General features: G+C 31.8%; 1 protein-coding gene across 6 annotated transcripts in view; it reads right to left on the reverse strand.

The window, feature by feature from the left end:
- Grik2 (glutamate ionotropic receptor kainate type subunit 2) overlaps positions 1-20,069 on the reverse strand; it is a 639,398-nt gene that overhangs the window by 262,106 nt on the left and 357,223 nt on the right. For all 6 annotated transcript variants that reach the window (XM_005335886.4, XM_005335885.4, XM_005335887.4 and 3 more), the window contains one exon: positions 10,206-10,319. In XM_005335886.4, the coding sequence (XP_005335943.1) occupies positions 10,206-10,319 (114 nt within the window). The remainder of the gene's footprint in view (positions 1-10,205; positions 10,320-20,069) is intronic.

The raw sequence follows: 20,069 nt of genomic DNA on the forward strand, positions 1-20,069 counted from the left end.
TTTTAACCTTAGTTTACAATATCACTATATTTTAAAATTGTTTCATGTTATTTTTCTCGAATATGAGAATTGTATTGGAAAATCAAAAGGAGATCTTTTACTTATCAATGAGGATACCTACAATTATGAACATCTGGAAATACTTTGATTATATATTTATGTATAATACTAAGTATTTCCACTCTAAAACTAGTATCAGAGCCTATAAAAAGAATCACTACTACTGAAGAATAGATTAAAGATGAAAAATATAGTGCAGGTTAAAACAGAAAACAAGGATCTTCATAAAATAAAATTTCATTTTATTTTTTAAACTTCCATTTTTCCTTAGATCTGACTTTAGAACATACTAAGTGGCTTTTCGTAAGTAATTGGTCCATCCCTCCTCTTCAACTTGACAGGTGGCACAGGCTGCCAGGCCATCTGTCAAACAAGGAGCCAAGTCATGGTCAAACACCTCCAAGCACAATTCAAGAGTCAATATTTCCATGTGGTAATTTCTAAAGACTTTTTATTTTATTTGCTCAAAACATAATTTTTCTTATACTTGTCCTAAAGTGCTTCAAAAATATGTATTATTCCTTATTATTTAAGAAAATTTCATGAAAAGTTTTATAGGGATTTTTAAGACTTTATTCTTAGTCATTTTTTGATTAAGAGCATGACTGAAATTATTAATCTCATAAATGGAAAATAATTAAGAAAATAATTTTATATTTATCAGTATTAGGACACAAAACATATTCAAGTGCTAATTTATTTAATCATGTTTTATAAATTCTTTTAAAGAAAATGCAGAACTAAAAATTGTTACATTATAGATAAATTATTCACTTATAAGACATTTATTTGCATTATTTGCAAATGCTGCTTTTAAACCTAATAAGATTAATGAGTCCAGCATCAATTTGAAAAGACAGATGATAATGATTTTTATAATTTTTCATTAAATGCATTTTTGGTATATTATAATAATTCACTGTAGCAGGATTCATTATGCTATATTCATACATGCACATAACAGGATTTTATCAATCTTACTCCCTTTTGGATTTTATAACTTTGTATACTATCCAGGGCCATATGCTTTTCCATGCTTATAATTTCAATTCATTTCTCTTAATAAACACCATCACTGGTTTAAATTATATTTGAGCCATTCTGAAACAATCTTCACTGCTATTTTTCTCTAAGCTATATTAAGGAAGTTTTATAAATATATGTAGGAAATCTTTGGTCTCGAAAAAAGAAAGGGGTTGTATTTGAAGGATTATATTTAAGGGAATCAGTTGATAATAAGTTTACTAATGTTCTAATTACATCTCAATGATTCATCATGTCTTAAATGCTGGGGGTGGAGGAGGACAGAAACTAAACTATACGCACCCAGAATAAATTTCCAGTGCGTAGTCATGAGAAACGGCCAATGAGAAGGAGAGGCCATGATTAACTACAAATGATCACAACAGTTGATTGTTATTCTCCAATCATGGAACACTATTATTTCTTTTTTGTTACTTTTTGACCTCAGTCATTGCAACAAATAATGTGCTCTTACTACTGCAGAGCTAAGAGCAGGCCTGGAATTGTCTGAATCCCGGACTTTCGATTTGCTTTTATTCACCATGACTCCTAATATTTGAATTCTGCCATCCCTAATTAGCATTAACATCAAAAACCCATGGTGCACTATAGGTTACCACAATGGGAAGTGAACATACCCCGAGGAACCAGTGAAAATGCCTCCCAGCCATCATTAGGACAGCTCAATATTTACAAGAAAAAGTAATACTAAGGAAGACTGATTTCTGAGACTCAAAAACTACTGATGAAGAGTCTCCACATGGTCTCTTGTACTGTTCTCTTGCCTGCAGGACAACTGCAATGCAGTATCTCAAGACACTACTAAAAAGGCAATTTACATGGACAATCTGGGCAGAAAATTAGTAACTATCATAATCTGGGGTTTAAGTTTTAAACAGCCTAATCCTATGGCAGGCCTGTACAGCAATATTTGATTTCAGTAAGATTCTCACAAACTCTATTTATTATTTACTTTTTACTTTTTAAAGGTCATTTGTGTACAAAATTCAAGTATGTTCTGAGGCAAACTAGAAAAATACTTTTTATTTTTTGCAGGTCTATTAAGCAAAGGCATTCTTTTTTGTGAATGACTCTTCAACATACACAAAAATCCTTTAGAAACTATGCGGCATAATTTTATTTTTAGTTGCCACAAACTGTATTTACCTCCTTCTAAAAGAGTAAATTTCAGAGAATATGCATAACTTATAAAAAAAAAAAAGGTTAAGTCTTTGTTGCCCATAACTATCATTCTAGGGAAATTTCTGTTTTTACTTGATAACTGTAGAAAATCTGAGATTTGGGAATGTGGAAAGAGTATCTTTCTCCCTGAAAAGCAATATTTATCAAAATTGCCCAGAACTCTACAGAAATAATGATTGTGCAATGCAGTTGAACTCAACTTTCAAGAGACAAGGACAAGAGTTTTGCTAGTTTTGCTGCTCACAAATATTTCCGGAAGGGTACTTAAGGGTACTTTAAGGTAATAAAGGTTTAAAGGAGGATTTGGCATAGTGATTGTCATTCATGATTGTGTAAAGAAAAATTTGTCACGTTTAGTAAAACCTGGTATACTATAAAACTTCTCCCTCTTCACTGCATTATCAGGTTAGATGGAAGACCTTGGTTGTTCCTTACTTTCTGCTGATATTTGTATTTTAACTATTGATTTTTCATTAGCTTAATTCACAAGTGAAGGAGAACAATGAGGAGGAAAAAAGTGAAGCTGAAATCAATCAAATGTACCATTTCACTGCCATTCCAGTAAAAGGTTTGATGGGAAAGGAGACTGCACCTATTAGCTACTCTCTAAGCTGCATTTCATCTCTGAATCTAATTTGCTATCCTTTCACATGAAAAAAATCAAGATTTGACTACACAAATAACTACAAAAGTTATTGCCAACATCTTCATTCAGAGGTGATTAAGCAGAGCTCATTATCCCTTTCCCAACATCCCCACCACACTTAGCTTTGTTAATACCCCTGCCTCTAGACCATTAACCTATAGGTTCTCATCAACATGTCTTGTAGTTTATTGCCCCATTTAATCCATCCTCCAAATTCATCGTTCCTGGTTTTTCAATGTTTCCTTTCTTTTTTCCTTAAGTACAATGCCTTTCAATGGACTCCACCAATAAATCCCACTGAGTATTACCTCCAAACAAATATATCCTTAAAATTATTGATGGTAGTAGAGAAAAATGACAAAAGTAAATAAAGACATGAGTTTTGATGTGTAATTAAGTATATATGTATTTTAATTCTATGTCTTAATTTAATTCTGTCTTAATTTTAAACCTTGTAACTGAACAACACCTCATCTTTTACTAAATACATACAAATACACCTTTGCTTCCTTAATCTTTCTTTGTTAATTCTATTTTAAATTGGCTACTATGATGAAGATTTTTAAATATTTTCATTTTATTCACAATAACATTAAAACTCACAGCTTTCTTTCTCTCCTCTTTCCATTTTCTCTACTACCACTAACAGTTTTATATTTATCCAGCTGAGAAAATAAGAAATAAGATTAAATGAGCTACAGAGTGAGAATGAAAGGGAAAAAAATGTGGTGCAAGCATAATTCCTGAAAGAGAATTAAAAATGTGGTGAGAGAATGTCTGGTTTTCTTTGAACAACTGCCTGCAAATGGAGTTTGAGAAGACTTTCTGTTTGGATAAGCCCCTCTTATGTCAAAAGTTAATATGTAAGCAGTACTTAAATGTGCATATCCACTGTATCTTTCTTAAATTACTTTGATCTTATTATTTCCATAATACACATTTAAAACTGCTTAGGAATGGTGTAGAGGTTCCTGAGAATGAAAATGTTTTTTCTTTGTGAAGCTGCAGTGTCTGGGTTTCGGAGCCCAAATGCGATGCTACTCTCTAAGAACTACACGCTTGAAAGTCCTTCAATGACAATGGGAGGAGAAGAATCACAGGGAAAACTCATTGTAGTGGCAGATTTGAAGCTTAGAAATATGCTTTTGTTGATATTATGGAAGAAGCTGCAGAACTATTTAGGGGATGATTTGGTCACTTCTGTCTTTTGTACTGTGAACCCTTCTATTGTCCATGGGAGTTTGCTCCTAGATAAGCCTCTGTGTCAGTGACTGTGACCAAAAAAAAAAAAAAAAAAGCTTTATAAGCCTAAGAAAGAAAACTGGATGCTGTGATACACAGAGTGCTGGGAGGGGAAAAAAAAAAAAAGACTCACTTGCAGGTGCAGGCACATTTGTTAAATTCATTGAGCAACTGGGAAGAAAGAACCTCCTTGAGAATAAATGCATCCTGAAAAAACCAATGCATAATTCCAATGCATAGTTATTTGTGTACTCCAAAGCACAAAAGGAAAGACACATACAGTGGCATTTAAATGCTAGTAATCTTTAGATGGACAAAAATCAATTATTATACAGGAGCATGACAGTGGGAAGCACTCAACATAATTTTGATAAGACTGAAAAATCTATTGAAAATCAAGAACTCGGAGAAAAAACAGACATTCCCTTTATGAACTTCAACCAGAATTTAGTCATCTTATACCACTCCTAGCTAGTAGATTTACACAGTAACGATGACAGGATCAGGTCATTAAGCAACGTTATGGAATGTCAGTCTTTTAAAGCACTTTCTACCTTGCTCAGAATTAGAATTTTGGTTATTTTTGGCAATTAGAAACTTATATTTCAACAAACGCTGCACAATAAAGTGTATTTGGAGTGAAGATATGATTGTGAAGTTGATAATTTTAGTTCCATTAAAAATACTAAACAAAAGAAACAAAGGAATTTTAACACTTGAACTGAAATTCAAAGACTGAAAAGGCAATGTGGGGGAAACAAAACATTAAAGAGAGGGCATGAGTAGACCTGGGCTTTAAGTGTAGAATTATACAGAAAGATCCATCAATGCCCAAATGAAACTTAAAAAATTTAAACTTTTAAAGAAATACTTGGTGCTTTCTAAAACGAATTCCTTCCATAATATGACTATGTGCTGCAGACAGTGTGTGGGGTGTAGGTCATATTATTGATGTGGAAAAAAATTGTAACAACCCTAATTCTTCTTTAAGTTATTTTATTGATGCAAATTAATTTTAAAAATATTAATGGGTTTTATTGTGGCATATTTGTGAATGCATGTAACACAGTGTGATAAATTTCACTCCTCAGTACCTTCCCTGGTTCACTCCTCCTTCCTCCCTTTGTTCTTCTTCCTTTAATATAATAAATAACTTCAATTCTTAATCCCAATTCTAAAGAGGAAAAAATAACCTAAGCTACAATACTATTTTATTTGCCTAAGAATATTCAAGATTATGATTTTAAAAGGCTGAAATGCTAAGTTAGGCAAGCACAGAAACTAAAAATCCACATATCAACATAAGGAAGCTAAATGCTAGCCTCTGTAAAGGAGAATGTCTAGATATTTAGGGTATGCCCAGAAGCACATAACAGTTCTCTAGCATATGTGCGACTTCTTGATGAGAGATATTGCTTTAAGTGATGAATTCTCAATCAAGGTACTATTTTGTTTCTAAACTATAGGTGTTAGACTTTTCATAGTGTATCAACAGAAATTGTATACAGTACAAGTAGCTCAAGGTGACTAACTAGATTGGAGGACACCTTGCTACTCCACATTCCAGCTGTGCAAACATGAGTAAGTTTCTTGGAAAGTCCAGATATAAGCTTTCTCATCTGTATAATGATATGAATAATGAAATTTGCCTCAAAGAGTTTATTATGAAGATTAAATAAATACAAGGGTAGCACTCTTAACTATGGCACACAGAAGGCATGCAATAAATGTTTGTTATTATTATTGGTAATGAACCCTATGCAGATATTCATATCGGATGAAACTGAGAAGCACACCAATGCACTGGCCCTGGTCATCATATTCTTCTTTCAATTTTGCAAATTTCCCAATACCTTTCCTGCATTAGGGCACTCAGCATATGCTATTCTCTCTGCCTATCACTCTCCTTTTCCCTTATTTTTCCCTTTGCAAATTCTTTCCCAAATTTTGGATTTCTGCTGCCTATTCTTCTGCTGGGAGTCCTAATTTTTCATTCTTGACCAGCAGTGCAACTATCATTCTATAAACTAAGCCATTTAATCATTCACTTTACTCCTATATCTTGATCACAGCTGAGTGTGCATTGCATGAATGTGTGTATGTGTGTGTGTTTGTAATTATCCATATGAATTCTTGCCATTATCTAAGTTCCATGGGGCAAAAACAGTATCTATTTTGTTCATCCAATAAAGCCTTTATCACAATGTCTGCATATTATCATTATTCAATGAATGTGTATTCAATAAAAGAATGGGGGTTTAAATTAAATGAATGAATAAATATAGTTCATGAGAAATATAGTTTATCATGATTGTTTCACAGATAATGCTGAATTCTACAACATCTCACAGGTTTTTAAGATACATTATAAAAATGTTAAATAAGAATCATAGCTGAACTTCTTTTTATGTCTTCTTTACATAATAGGAACTTTAGAAGAAATGTCATTAAGCATAAAAGCCACATTTTCTTCTAAGATTTAACAAAAGAGAACAGGAAAAATAACTATAACATTAATTAGATGATCATAATCTCTCCATAAAATATAAATGAGGTACCAATAAATTATAACATGCATAATGTTTACATAAATAAGGTAAATAATCCCTTCAAATTTGTTCTTTTTCTTGACTGTGGACACTTGGAGAGAAGAGCATTCAGAAAAAGAATTAGATTTTTTTCAACTAAGAGATGTGAAAATAGTGACTACACCATGTGTGTGTGTGTGTAACAACATATATTGTAAACATAGTATATATGTAATGGTTTACTTACACTAAATTACAAGGAATAATAATCTAAGTAGTAGTTCTCAATCATATTTACAGATTAGCATTTCCTTTAGAACCTTGAAAAATGAAGCTGTCTGAGGCTCAAAGATTAGAAATACTATTTCAAACAGTATAAATTATATTTAGAATACCAGTACTTTTAAAAAGTTTTATGACTGGCCCTGATATAAATCTAAAATATTCAATAGATGAATGGATAAAAAATGTGGCATCTATACACAATAGAGTACTACACAGCAATAAAAAAATGACAAAATCATAGAATTTGCAGGGAAATGGATGGCACTAGAGCAGATTATGCTTAGTGAAGCTAGCCAATCCCTAAAAAACAAATACCAAATGTCTTCTTTGATATAATGAGAGCAACTATGAACAGAGCAGGGAGGAAGAGCAGGAAGAAAAGATTAACATTAAACAGAGACATGAGATGGGAGGGAAAGGGAGAGAAAAGGGAAATTGCATGGAAATGAAGGGAGACCCTCATTGCTATACAAAATTACATATAAGAGGTTGTGAGGGGAATGGGAAAATAAACAAGGAGAGAAATGAATTACAGTAGATGGGGTAGAGAGAGACGATGTGAGGGAAGGGGAGGGGGATAGTAGGGGATAAGAAAGGTAGCAGAATACAACAGTTACTAATATGGCATTATGTAAAAATGTGGATGTGTAACCAATGTGATTCTGCAATTTGTATTTGGGGTAAAAATGGGAGTTCATAACCCACTTCAATCTAATGTATGGAATATGATATGTCAAGAGCTTTGTAATGTTGTGAACAACCAATAAAAAAAATATTTAAAAAAATCTGAAACACTACTAGTTTAAAGATAGAAGTAAAATTGCTTATGGTTGAGAAGAGTATCTGAATATAACAATTTACAAAACAATCCTGAATAACTAAACAAGACTCAGAAACTACATGAGTAATATTAATCACTTGTTTCATTTGCATTAGGAAACTGTAATAACCTACACAATTGAAAAATATTTAAATATAGTCATTTAAAGGTTGTTTATTTCCTTTAATTTTTCATTTAATTAAATAGCTTTCACAATTTAATTTGATATTTACTGAGTGATTGCTATGACTAAGATACTTTTCTCTGAAACCAAGAAATCAAAAAAGTATGAAATTTGATTATTGACCCTTGTACAGCTTACATGCCAAATAGAGACACAGACATGCATAAATTTTCTAAAATAAAAAATGCATGGTAAGTGCCACAATGAAATATTAACAGGTAAAGCATTACCCTACACTCCCTGCCACACAGTCAACTAAAGAAGAGATCAAAGAGATTCATGACATGGATCTCATTTGAAATGAGTCTGGAAATATAAAGAACATTTACATAACAGAAAATAAAGAAGAATCAAGCACATATTTGGAGGCATGCAATAAATGACATATTTGGGAATTTGGTTGTTTACGGAAGAACACAGAAAGAAATAGAGACTATTAAGGGATATAGATGTTCTCTGTACAACATTCCTTATTCTGACAACACTGAAGGCACATGTGGCATAAAAACAGAAGATAGTCAAATCTTATTTCTCTAATGATATTTTAATGATGTTTGGGGAAATAATACATGCAAGAAATAGTTAAATAGCAAAATATTAATTCTAAATCATATATATTACTGCCAAATACTATAATAGCTCAGAAATAATGCATGCAAGAAATAGTTAAATAGCAAAATATTAATTCTAAATCATATATATTACTGCCAAATACTATAATAGCTCAGAATTGGATAGGAACATAGCAGAGAAAGAATACTGTGCCTACATAATCATAGCAGTAGGCCAACAGATTGTCCCACCTCAGTTAAACACTGATTTCCTATAAGGAAAATGAAGATATAAGTTGGGACAAAATTATAGAAGGCCTTGAATATCAAGGATGAAATTTGGGGGCTTTTTAATGGTTCTTAAGCACATAAGATTATAAGTATAATCAAGTAAGCAAGGAAATGACAGTTTAATTTTTTTTTACAGAGAGGACTAGGATGCACTGGAAAGGGTAAGGCAATAAGCAGAGGGTTAGTTTTATGATTACTGCATAGGTACAAGAAGGAAGTAATGAAATCAAGAATGTACCAGTTGATGGACAAGAAAAAGGATGTGCTATTGCCTTGTGAGAACATTTTGACTGAAGAACAGGGCTGGATTCGTGGGTTTATCAGTTATCTTTGAAAAGAAAGGGAGATGTCAAATTCAGTTAAAGAGGGCCTTGGAAGTTTGAATATGATATATAGGAAGCAAGTATTCTGAGGTCCTTAGCAAGGGAGCTATTTGAAAATCTCATGACTTCTATCTCTGTCATTTCAAGATTACTAGCTTTGCTTTCATTATCAGAAGCTTTTAATGGAACTTATTTGTTTTGATTTGTCTACAGCTTTGATATCCTTTTTTAGTTAATAAAAGGACAAGCATATGAATTCCTCCTGGCTTGATATGCCACTGTAAATCAAATTTAGAAATTATATACATGCTAATGTTTATAGCGGGTTGCTCTGGACGCTAACCTCATATTCTTATTACTACCTGGGGAAACAAACATGCTGACTAAATAATAGAAAAGCTCTTTGTTCATCCTAAAAGTAAAATTCCTTATTATGAATGGCATAAATGACCATTACTGTGAGATCTTATTAAAATATACAATTATAAGTGAAGTAAAATTATCTAGTTGTTCGACATTCACTTAATTAGGTTGATGGTGAAAATATTTGTGGCTTAAAAAGCATTTGCCATTTGATTTCACTAGAGAGATTAGTAAAGTTATTCTCCAGACTGAAAACAAGGTTAAGGAATAATTATAGTGGGGGAAAATACTGAAAAATAAATGCTATGTCTCTTGAAATAAATTTGCAGGAAATAAGCAGAAATAAAGTTCATGTTTTACTCCTCATTTAATTATATTTGCATGTCTGTATTTTCAAATATTAACACTGATAATTGATAATTCTTCAATAATTTATTTTGTAAAAATTTAGATTCTCAATAATATATGAAGCTGTATTTTAAATCAGTATTAAACATCCCAAACATTAATGTAATTTATATCATTGAAGAGTAACAAAATAAAACTATGACTATATTAATATTGACTTGTATGTTACACAGTAATTAATAAATAACTATAAGATAGATTGCATTCTGTCATTACTAGTCTCTCCACTTCCATATGTATGTACATTTATCTCAAATAATGGAAAAACAAATACTTACCAAAATTGTGGTAACAATCAAAGAACGATTAGATAAGGAATCTGTGATGTTAGCTGGTTTTCCCTTTTGACTTTCTGTCATATTCAGGCCACTGGCTGGATCCCAAGTTCCAATCTATAAAATAGCAAATATACTTTGTAAATTGTCCATCAGGCACCTGAGAGAGAGAACTGCAGAGAAAGTTAAGACTGCTAACACTTATTATTCACCTCTGCTGCATTATCTCCTGTCGTTAAAGTAAAGCTGCTTGTTTTAAGCATGATTCACTGCTCTGTGAAGTGTGTCCAGTGAAGTGTGACATTAAAGAACAAAATGATCCACTGCACTGCTACAGTCGGTGTGGGAGCTTAATTTTCCATTCAAACTTTCATTCACCAAGATAAACCACACTTGATGATACCTTGACAGCTGGCTAAAACTCATGAATAGGGTATATCTTTTATTATAATGGATCTATCACATTCTCTTTATAAAGATAGCATTCCATATTACGGAAAAAGCTAAAAGACAGAGTAAAAAAACCTAAGGATCCAGAATAAATTAATAGGTAAAGGCAGGAATTAACTAGTAAGGAAGAAATTAACTAGTATTCTCAACTACCCCCATTAGGACAAGGTCATACCCAGATTTATCTTTGGAATTTTTAAAAACATACCTTTGCAGCTTCTAAAATACTCTCAGAAAAGGAGATTGCAGCAGTCTCATCTAGATAACTCATCAATACTTGCTCCTGTATTCTCTTTAATATGAATTTTAATTGAACTATTATTATTTTGATAGAATAGGCCAGATACTCCTTTTCTTCTTTCCTTCTCCCCCCCCCCTCTCAAATGCTGGAGATTGAATTTAGGAATGCTGTACCTCTAAGCTACATCCCTAGCCCTTTACAGTTTTTATTTTGAGAAAGGCTCTTCCTAAGCAGTCAAGACTGACTTCAAACTTGCAATCCTTCTTCTTCGTCAGCTCAAGTAGCTGGGATAACATGTGTGCAACACCTCACCCAACCACGTACACTTTGTATATAGGAATTTCATACCCAGTGATCCAGCATCTAAGATGCAGAGACTATCCTTTGCGAAGACGCATATAAGTAGAGGATACCATGGAATGCATAAATTGTGGGTCATATGGCACCTACACTGTTGCTCTATCCTACAACAACAGTCATCATTAAAGGAGAACAGAGACAAAGAAAGATGTGAAATCAATAGTTTTTTTAAAAATTTTTATCATTCCATTTATGTTAGATGTTTATGATAGTTTGAGAAGGCAAGAATAGGAAGCACCTTCTTAATACATAAAGAATTTCTTTGGGGGTTGGTGGAAATGTTCGGAACTAGATAGAGCTGGTGGTTTCACATTATGACTGTATAAAATGCCACCAGAGTGTTCACCTAAAAATTGTGAGTTTTGCCAGGCATGGTGGCACATGATCATAATCCCAGCTACTCCACAATCTAAGATAGGCGTCTCAAGTTCAAAGCCAATCTGGGCAATGCAGTAAGACCCTGTCTTAAAATAAAATAAAAAGTGTTGAGAATGTATCTTAGTGCTAGAGTACCCCAGGTTCATCCCCCAGTATCACCAACAGAAACTTTAATTGTGTTATATTGAATGAATCTCATTTCAATTTTTTTAAAATTTGATCAATCAATAATATAAAACAGCAGGTGTCACCTTGAATCCCATGATGAAGACTGACATAAATTCTTTGACCCTACTACAAAGTGACATTGCCACTCAGTCCACTCACAAGCCGACATGCATTTGTTAGTGACAAGCTCAGCTGTGTTTGACCCACAACCTCTACAGAAACCATCCCTGAGAGCAACAGACTTTAAATAGTCCAAACCAGTAAGACAATGACAGCCACTTTCCTTTTTCCTTGGCTTCCAACTCAGAACCAACCAAAGAAAGCCAAACACACATCCATAACAAGTTTCATAGGATGCATCAGTACTTGATAGCCATCTCCAGTGTTCCACGCCTACAGCCTCTAGGCAATGGTACCTCTCAAGGCTATGCTTTGTTCACATCACAGGGCCTCTGAGTCCCACCCAATGCAAGAAGCTAATTCCCTTGCTCTGGCAAACACTTTTTTTAAGAGAGAGAGAGAGAGAGAGAGAGACAGAGAGAGAGAAACAGAGAGAGAGAGAGAGAGAGAGAGAGAGAGAGAGAATTTTAATATTTATTTTTTAGTTTTCGGCAGACACAACATCTTTGAATGTGGTGCTGAGGATCGAACCTGGGCCGAATGCATGCCAGGCGAGTGCGCTACCGCTTGAGCCACATCCCCAGCCCATGGCAAACTTTTATATTTATTTATTTATTTTTAAAAATTTTTGGTACTGGCAATTGAATCCAGGGGTACTTTGCCATTGATTACATTGCTAGCACTTTTTTTTTTGGTAATTTGATCAGCTTTGACATGTTTTGACATGTATGTAACCAATCCAATCAATATAAAAGGCATTTCCATTTCCATTATTTTTTAAATTTAAAATCATGCAGACTGTGTTTCCTGCATGATTTATTACATGATTTCAACCACTTTAAGATGCATAGAACCTCACTCCTACATGTCAACTACTTCAAAATTAAATGACACATTTATTAATATCTCACAGATCAAGGAAGAAAATACAAGTACATATAAAATGTTTTGAACTAATTGATAATAAGAGATTAAAATATGAGATCTCTAGAATGAAACAGTACTTAGATGAACATTTATAACGAAAGTACTTGTGTCATAAAGAAGCTAGAGAAACAATCAAATTATTTTCAGATTAAGAAGTAGAAAGGAAAAATAAGAGTAGGAACAGAAATATATCAAATAGAGAAGAACTAATATAGCTAAAAGTTGATAACAATCAAACAAGTTTAATCAAGAAAAATGCAAAAACACAAAAATATCAAAAATATATTAAGGTAATATTGCAGTTGCATGCCAACATATGTGATAGCTTGCATAACATGGTCTATATTATATAAGGATCCTTGTGCTGCTGAGAAGAAAGTGTACTCAACCATTGATGGATGAAATATTCTATACATGAATTTTTTACTTCTATAGCTTCTTTATGAAATCAGTAGTTCTTTTTCCTCATGCTCTCAAACCTGGGAGTTAGCAATGATGAAGTTTGCCTTCTATACTACCCTAACTAGCTACACAACTTCTTTTCTTCAAAGGAAATAACACTATTAATTTACCTTTTACATTAAACCTTTGTACATAAATTAAATTATTTTAATGTGATATTGATCTAGCAGGTATTATTTATTCGGTCTACCTAAATATGCGAAGTTCTCATCAACATAAGCTTATCCATATAAATATTAAGAGTCTTTAACTTCACTATATTTCATCATATCCACTTTTTTGGATATGAGTGACTTTCTCAGTAAACTATTGAGTTTTTCATTTTTTTTTCATTTGAGTGACTTTTTCAGTAAACTATTGAGATATTTGTTTTACCTTAAAAAGGTAAAAGAAGAAGCATAAAAGTATAAATATTAGTAATTTATTTTAATTGAAATAAGGGTAGATATGTCATTTTCATAGGTGTATGTAAGTGCAAACTACTATATTTTTCAAGTATGCATTAAATTATACGAGGGAGTCAAAGTCTTTTTAGTGATGTCTTAAAAATTTTCTTGCATATTTTCTCACATTGAGTTAAAAGTCATCTTGCTTTTAGGCACTGTGCATTCCTAATGTTTGCATCATAAGGGAAGTATACGATAAATTGTAGTGAAGTGTAGCCTCCATGCACAACATTAGAGCTTATTTTCTCAATCCAACCCTAACAGTATTTTTTTTTAGTTCCTGGAAAAACATCATCAGACTAGCAAGGACACTGCTAGAGACCTGAGTGGGGACACATGGAGAGGTGCAAAATTAGATGCTTGCTAACCTGCTAAAGGTTTCAAATTCAAAATCGTTAAAAGCACTCTGTTGTCTAACCAAGACACATTTGCCATTGGTATTTTGCAGTGCCTGCAATTTTTCTGTCCCTGGTCTATAATTAATACCTATCACTTATTCCTTCCTTTTTTCATGGTTGGCTAAATAGGTAGATTATTCAGCTGTATAATTCTACCAGCCAAAGCACTGGCAAACATCATTTGTCCACTTTCTTCTACCTAATGACACCTTCAAACATGATCAACATGTTTTTAACTTTCAAACAAAGCCACTGATACAATGATGGTTTCACTTAATGACACCCTACATGATTATTTTTATAAAAAAATAGTATAGCTCACTAAATAATTTTGTTCACTCATCGTCATACTTGTCTAATTTCATTCTCTGTCAGTTCCCATTCTAGTACTATTCATATGGAGGATTTGAAGCTCAAAAGCCTCTCATACAAATCAATAATTTCCTGTAACCACACATTAATTATCACCATTGACACCTTAGGTTTCTTGGCATAATACTAAGAAGTTTCAGAAATTTTAGTAGCTTTAAGATATTAAGGTAAACAAAAGTTTATGTATTCCTAGATTGTAGGATTCCTAATAGTACACAGTATGCTTTAAATTTTAAAGGAGCTACCAAACCAATACTGTTGTTTTATTTTTATTTCAATGACAAGAAATATGCACAGATAAATTCAAGAATTTTTTGTTTTTTATATTAAGAAACACTATTTTATTATTTGATTTAATCAGACTTTTTTTTTTTTTTTTTTAAGATACTGCATATAGATCCCAGGGCCTTGTGCATGCTAGGCATTCCCACATTCCCGGCCCTTGATCAATTCTTTTAAGTCCTTTTTTTTTTAACTTTTCAGTTCTGAAATATGTATAATATATCTATATACTTCTGTCCTCAGAAAATTTGTTTATGTATGGTGACTATGCATCTTGTTCTGCCCAACACTTCAAGTTTACAAATTTCTTTCTAATATAATTATTAGTAAATACTCTTGTCCAAATAAAAATGTCATAGTTCAAATAATAAATTAATTATAAGTTCACCCTAATTATAAGAATTAAATTAGATACAAAATATGAAAGTTCTCCAAAAGCATACACTATAGAAAATTATGATTTAATTCATTTTTATTTTATGTTCTGACTCACTCTTAATTATTTTCTTCTTGTCATAAAAGAATGTATGTTTATAGCCATTAAGTTATGAAGTACATAAAAAATATAAAAAGAAAGCAATTTAAACTGTATTACCCAAAGTTAACCAAAGCTAATGCTTTGGTATGTTTCCTTCCAATTTTTTATCTTTCCATGTTTGTTACTTGTGCAGTTTCCATCATAATTTAGTGGTTAACAGTGTCAGATGACTTGGGAACATTCCTTATCTATTCTTCAATTTCCTTATTTATTGATGGGGAAATGGTATTATTAGTCTCAGAGTTCTTTTGTGGTCCTTGTTGTTGTTGTTGTTTTTGGTACTAGGGATTTTACTCAGGGGTGTTTAACCACTGAGCCACATCCCCAGTATTTTTTTGTATTTGATTTTGAGACAGGGTCTCACTGAGTTGCTTAGGGTCTTGTTAAGTTGCTGAGGCTGACTTTGAACTTGTGATACTCTTGTCTCAGCCTCCCAAGGCCACTGGAATTATAGGCATGTGCCATTGCACCCAGCTCATGGAGCTTTTGTGAGCACTAAAATTTAAAATGTCAACATATTTATCCAAAAGAATTAAAGTCAACATACTATAATGATACAGGCACATCAGTGTTTATAACAGTGCAACTCACAATAGCCAAGTTATGGAACCAGCCAAGGTGCCTGTCAACAGATGAACAGACAAAGATATGTGGTATATATACACAATGGAGCTTTACTCAGCCATAAGGAAGAATGAAATTATGGCATTTGTAGGTAAATGAATGGAAAATGAAGAACATTCATGATAACTGAAATCAGCCAGAGTCAAAAAGTCAAGGGTTACATGTTTTCTTTCATATGCAGAAGCTAGACCAAAATAAGGAAAAAAATGGTAGGTTGAGGAGGGAGCAACCCCATGAAAATAGAAGACAAATGAGTGGAGGAAGGGAACTGATTGGGAGGGAAGAGGGACTGAAAAAGAGAGGAACAGTGGAATGAAACTGACAAATTTATGCTATGTGCAAATATGAATAGATCACAGTGAATTTCACTTTTATGTATATCTATAAAGCACTGGTTTTTTAAAAAGTAAATAGAAGGAACACCAGTGAAGTTGAGGAAGGGGAACAGGGACAGAAAAGAAGGGAGGTAAAGAGGAAATAATGGGGATAGAAATATAACAAATTATATTCCATACTTGTATAATTATGTAAAATTAAACCCCAATATTATCTATAACTATGATGCAGTAATAAAAAGATAAAAATTCAACATAATTTGTAGTATATGTATACTATAATTATTATGATAATAGTTAAGTAAATCCTGTTTGTACTCTATTCTGAGCATTTTCTCCTGGCATTAAAAATTAGTCAAATGGCCTAATTTTAAGGACTACCCATAATGAAATTAATAAACATATCATGGTTTAACTATCATTGTCATATGTAAGAGTTTAATAAACACATTTGTTTATAATTAATTGCCCACATATTTGATTATTTTAATAACAAATTTCTAGAATTAGAATTACTGGACACAAGTTATAAGAGTTCTCAAGACTGCTAGTACATGTTGTAAAACAGCTTTCAAGAATTACTCTTCTACTTGCTATCTTCTCCCTTATAGTTCATGGTGATTCGTTTAAGATAATTGTATCTCTTAATTCATTATTTATTAATAATAATTGAGTTACATAACTGGATGATGTTCTAGAAGTTCATGATAGTTTTGTTCTTATTTTTAGGTAGTCTTTTTCTTTATGTAATTTTTTATTCCATATATCCTATTCACCTAAATTTCTAGTATGTATTTTTAATCATGGTTGCCTTGCTTTCTATATTTGTGAATTTGTGTTTGCTGATCAATTACTATCTATATTTTCACTTTCAACATATTTTTTCATTTTATGGACTTTCTTATAGTTGTTCATCAATGGATATTTTTATGTCTGTACTTTATGCCCTCATAAATATTTAGCTTTGCTGCTTTCATATTGGTTGGCCTTCACTATTTCTTTTCTAATCCTAGGGTTGGGGTAGATAGTTATTCTGTGATAATTTGGGAGATAACTTTACTTTTGTTTAAACAGTTACTATCATATTCTAAAACCAAAATTGAACCCTAAAAGTTAAAATGACATCTACTCTATAAAAATCCACTCTTTAATCTATTTTGCTATGATACATACTGATTCAGTTTTAGTTAACTTAATCTGAGATTAAGAGCACTCTTATCTGTTTGCTTATTTTGTATATTATACATAAAATTTATTTGAGAAAAAATTAGTGCTTTTTGATATAATTTTAAAGTCAGTACTCAATACTATCTTGCTTAAATATTTTTTATCTCTATTAGAATTTCTAACCACCCATTTCCACCTTTCATTTCTTTTTCTTTATATAAGACTATTTATGTAAGCAACTCAACATACTTTTATCTGTTTGCATATTGAAGATTTTTTTAACCTTCTCACAATTAGAAAACTTAAAGACATTGTCTCAAAGCTCCATCTTATTATTTTTTCCTAACATTTAAAGTTGCTAAAAGAGACTGAAAGCAGCTTATTATTTGTTTTTGTTGTTGTTGGCAGATATTTTATTGAAATCTTCTAGTGTTCTCTATTTTTATACATGTATATATATGTTTTACATATTTATATATGTATATATACATGTTATATACATGCATACGTACATGTTATAAACACATTCATGTACATGTAAATATTTTGAAAAATATTCTCTGCAAATAAAATATCCTGATTTTATATATAGTATGTATACAGACAGAATTTTTTATCCTATCTATCAGAATTATAATACTTTTCTCTAGTTTCTGAAGATAGATTTTTTTACTTCAGTTTTCCTGAAGTATTTGTGTCATGATCTCTTAATTAGATATTAGACTTTTCATATAAAATACTTTTCCCTCTTTGACTCTCTTGCAGATGGATCCTGATCACTGCTTCAAAATATATCTAAAGGACCTCCTCTGTATGGCAACTGATGGCCTTTAGCTGGACTTCCATAACAGTGACATTACAGTAATTATCATGTTATCTTTTTATCTGTTTCTTATCTCTTGCTAGTTAAACTTTAACCCTCTGTGGGTAGTGACAGTCACTTACTCATCTTTTTGCTCAAGGCTTTTGAATATAAGGCAACCTCGGAACTTTATATGACAGCTATGAATACATTGGTTTTTTGGAGAAAGAAAATCTGTTATTTGCTACATCTTAGAAATATCATTTATATATTGCTTTGAGTTAAAATTGTGATTCCCTTTTATTTATTGTAGCTTACTATGTTAGATTTATGTTAGTAAATTAAGGGAACGAAGCATGTCATAAATCTTTAATAAATATTCAACATTAGTAATTATTGAAATTAGTAATATCATAAGTAAAATAATAAATTGAATTTATTATTATTGCATTCACTAAATTAACAGAATATGTAAGTGAATTCTTACACCATGAAAACTTTTAGGTTTTTTAGGTTGATTTTACACTTTTCCAAAATCATTCGTTCAAATGGTAAATATTGAACATATATTATTATGTGTCTATTATTTTATATTTACATAATATGTTTTACACGTTTTGTTCTTCCTATTTCTCCACTTTTTTTAACCCCTATGTTTTGTTCTAACTCTGTCTCATTTGTGTGTGTTTGTGTATGTGTGTTCTGTTACTGGGAATTGAACCCAGGGGCACTCAACCGCAAAATTAAATCCCCATCCCTTTTGATTTTTATTTTGAGACCAAGTGTCTCTTAATTTCTTGAGGCTGACCCTGACTTGCAATTCTCTTGCCTCAGTACTGAGTAGCTGGGATACAGGGATATGACCAACTCTAACTCAATATCTTAAAAAATGTTTTAAAATATTATACTACACATCTTTACCATGTATTTGCAAATTTTCTAAGTTTTATGTATGTTTTAATATTTTATAAGTATTCTATTTAAGTAATTCCTTATTTTTTATTTCTCAGAAAAATTCTAATTCTTACTATAATTTTATTTGAGAATTGTTTTGTCTGGTTTCTTTGTTTTACTTTTCCTGAGTGAAAAAAGCATTCATTTATACAATTAATTTTTAAATCGTTCATTTATCACATTAATTATTTATTTATTTTTATGTGGACATTTTTCTCAGTATAAACTTTATTTACTTCTTAAATCACATTTATGTTCAAAGAATATTTTTGCTTCTCCACAAGATAAAATTGTTTACCTCATCTGAAATTAGTATCTTATCATGTCCTATAAAGGTACATGTCACCTTGGTTTTTATAGGCAGAATCAGCAAGGCATTTTTCTTATTCTCTGTGGAATTTTTAGAAATAATCTGTTTAACAAGAATACCGGAAACTTTCTCAAGTAGGAGTAAAATAAACATTCCAGCTAGCTTGAAAAATATTAGTTCAAAAGAAAGCCAAGCTTATTTGAAGTTAACAACTACTTTAAATTAAATTCTCTAGAAGAGTAATTGGCACAATGTAATCATCAAAATTCTCTTTACACAGTCTTATTGACATTTACCAACAAAATATCCATTGGAATGTTGGTGGTTGGGAAAAAATAATCAATAGAGTTTTCATTATAAAAGAGAGTAGGGCTGAGGGTGTAGTTCAGTGGGAGAGCACTTGCCTAGTATATCTGAGACCCTGAGTTCAGTCTTCAGCAACACACACACACATATACACACACACTCACAGACAAAAACACAAACACAGTGTTAATGAAGAAAAGAGAAACATTTTTTAGATTAGAAAGGCC

This window comes from Ictidomys tridecemlineatus, chromosome 8 (genome assembly GCF_052094955.1).
Source record: "Ictidomys tridecemlineatus isolate mIctTri1 chromosome 8, mIctTri1.hap1, whole genome shotgun sequence".
NCBI classification, from domain to species: domain Eukaryota; kingdom Metazoa; phylum Chordata; class Mammalia; order Rodentia; family Sciuridae; genus Ictidomys; species Ictidomys tridecemlineatus.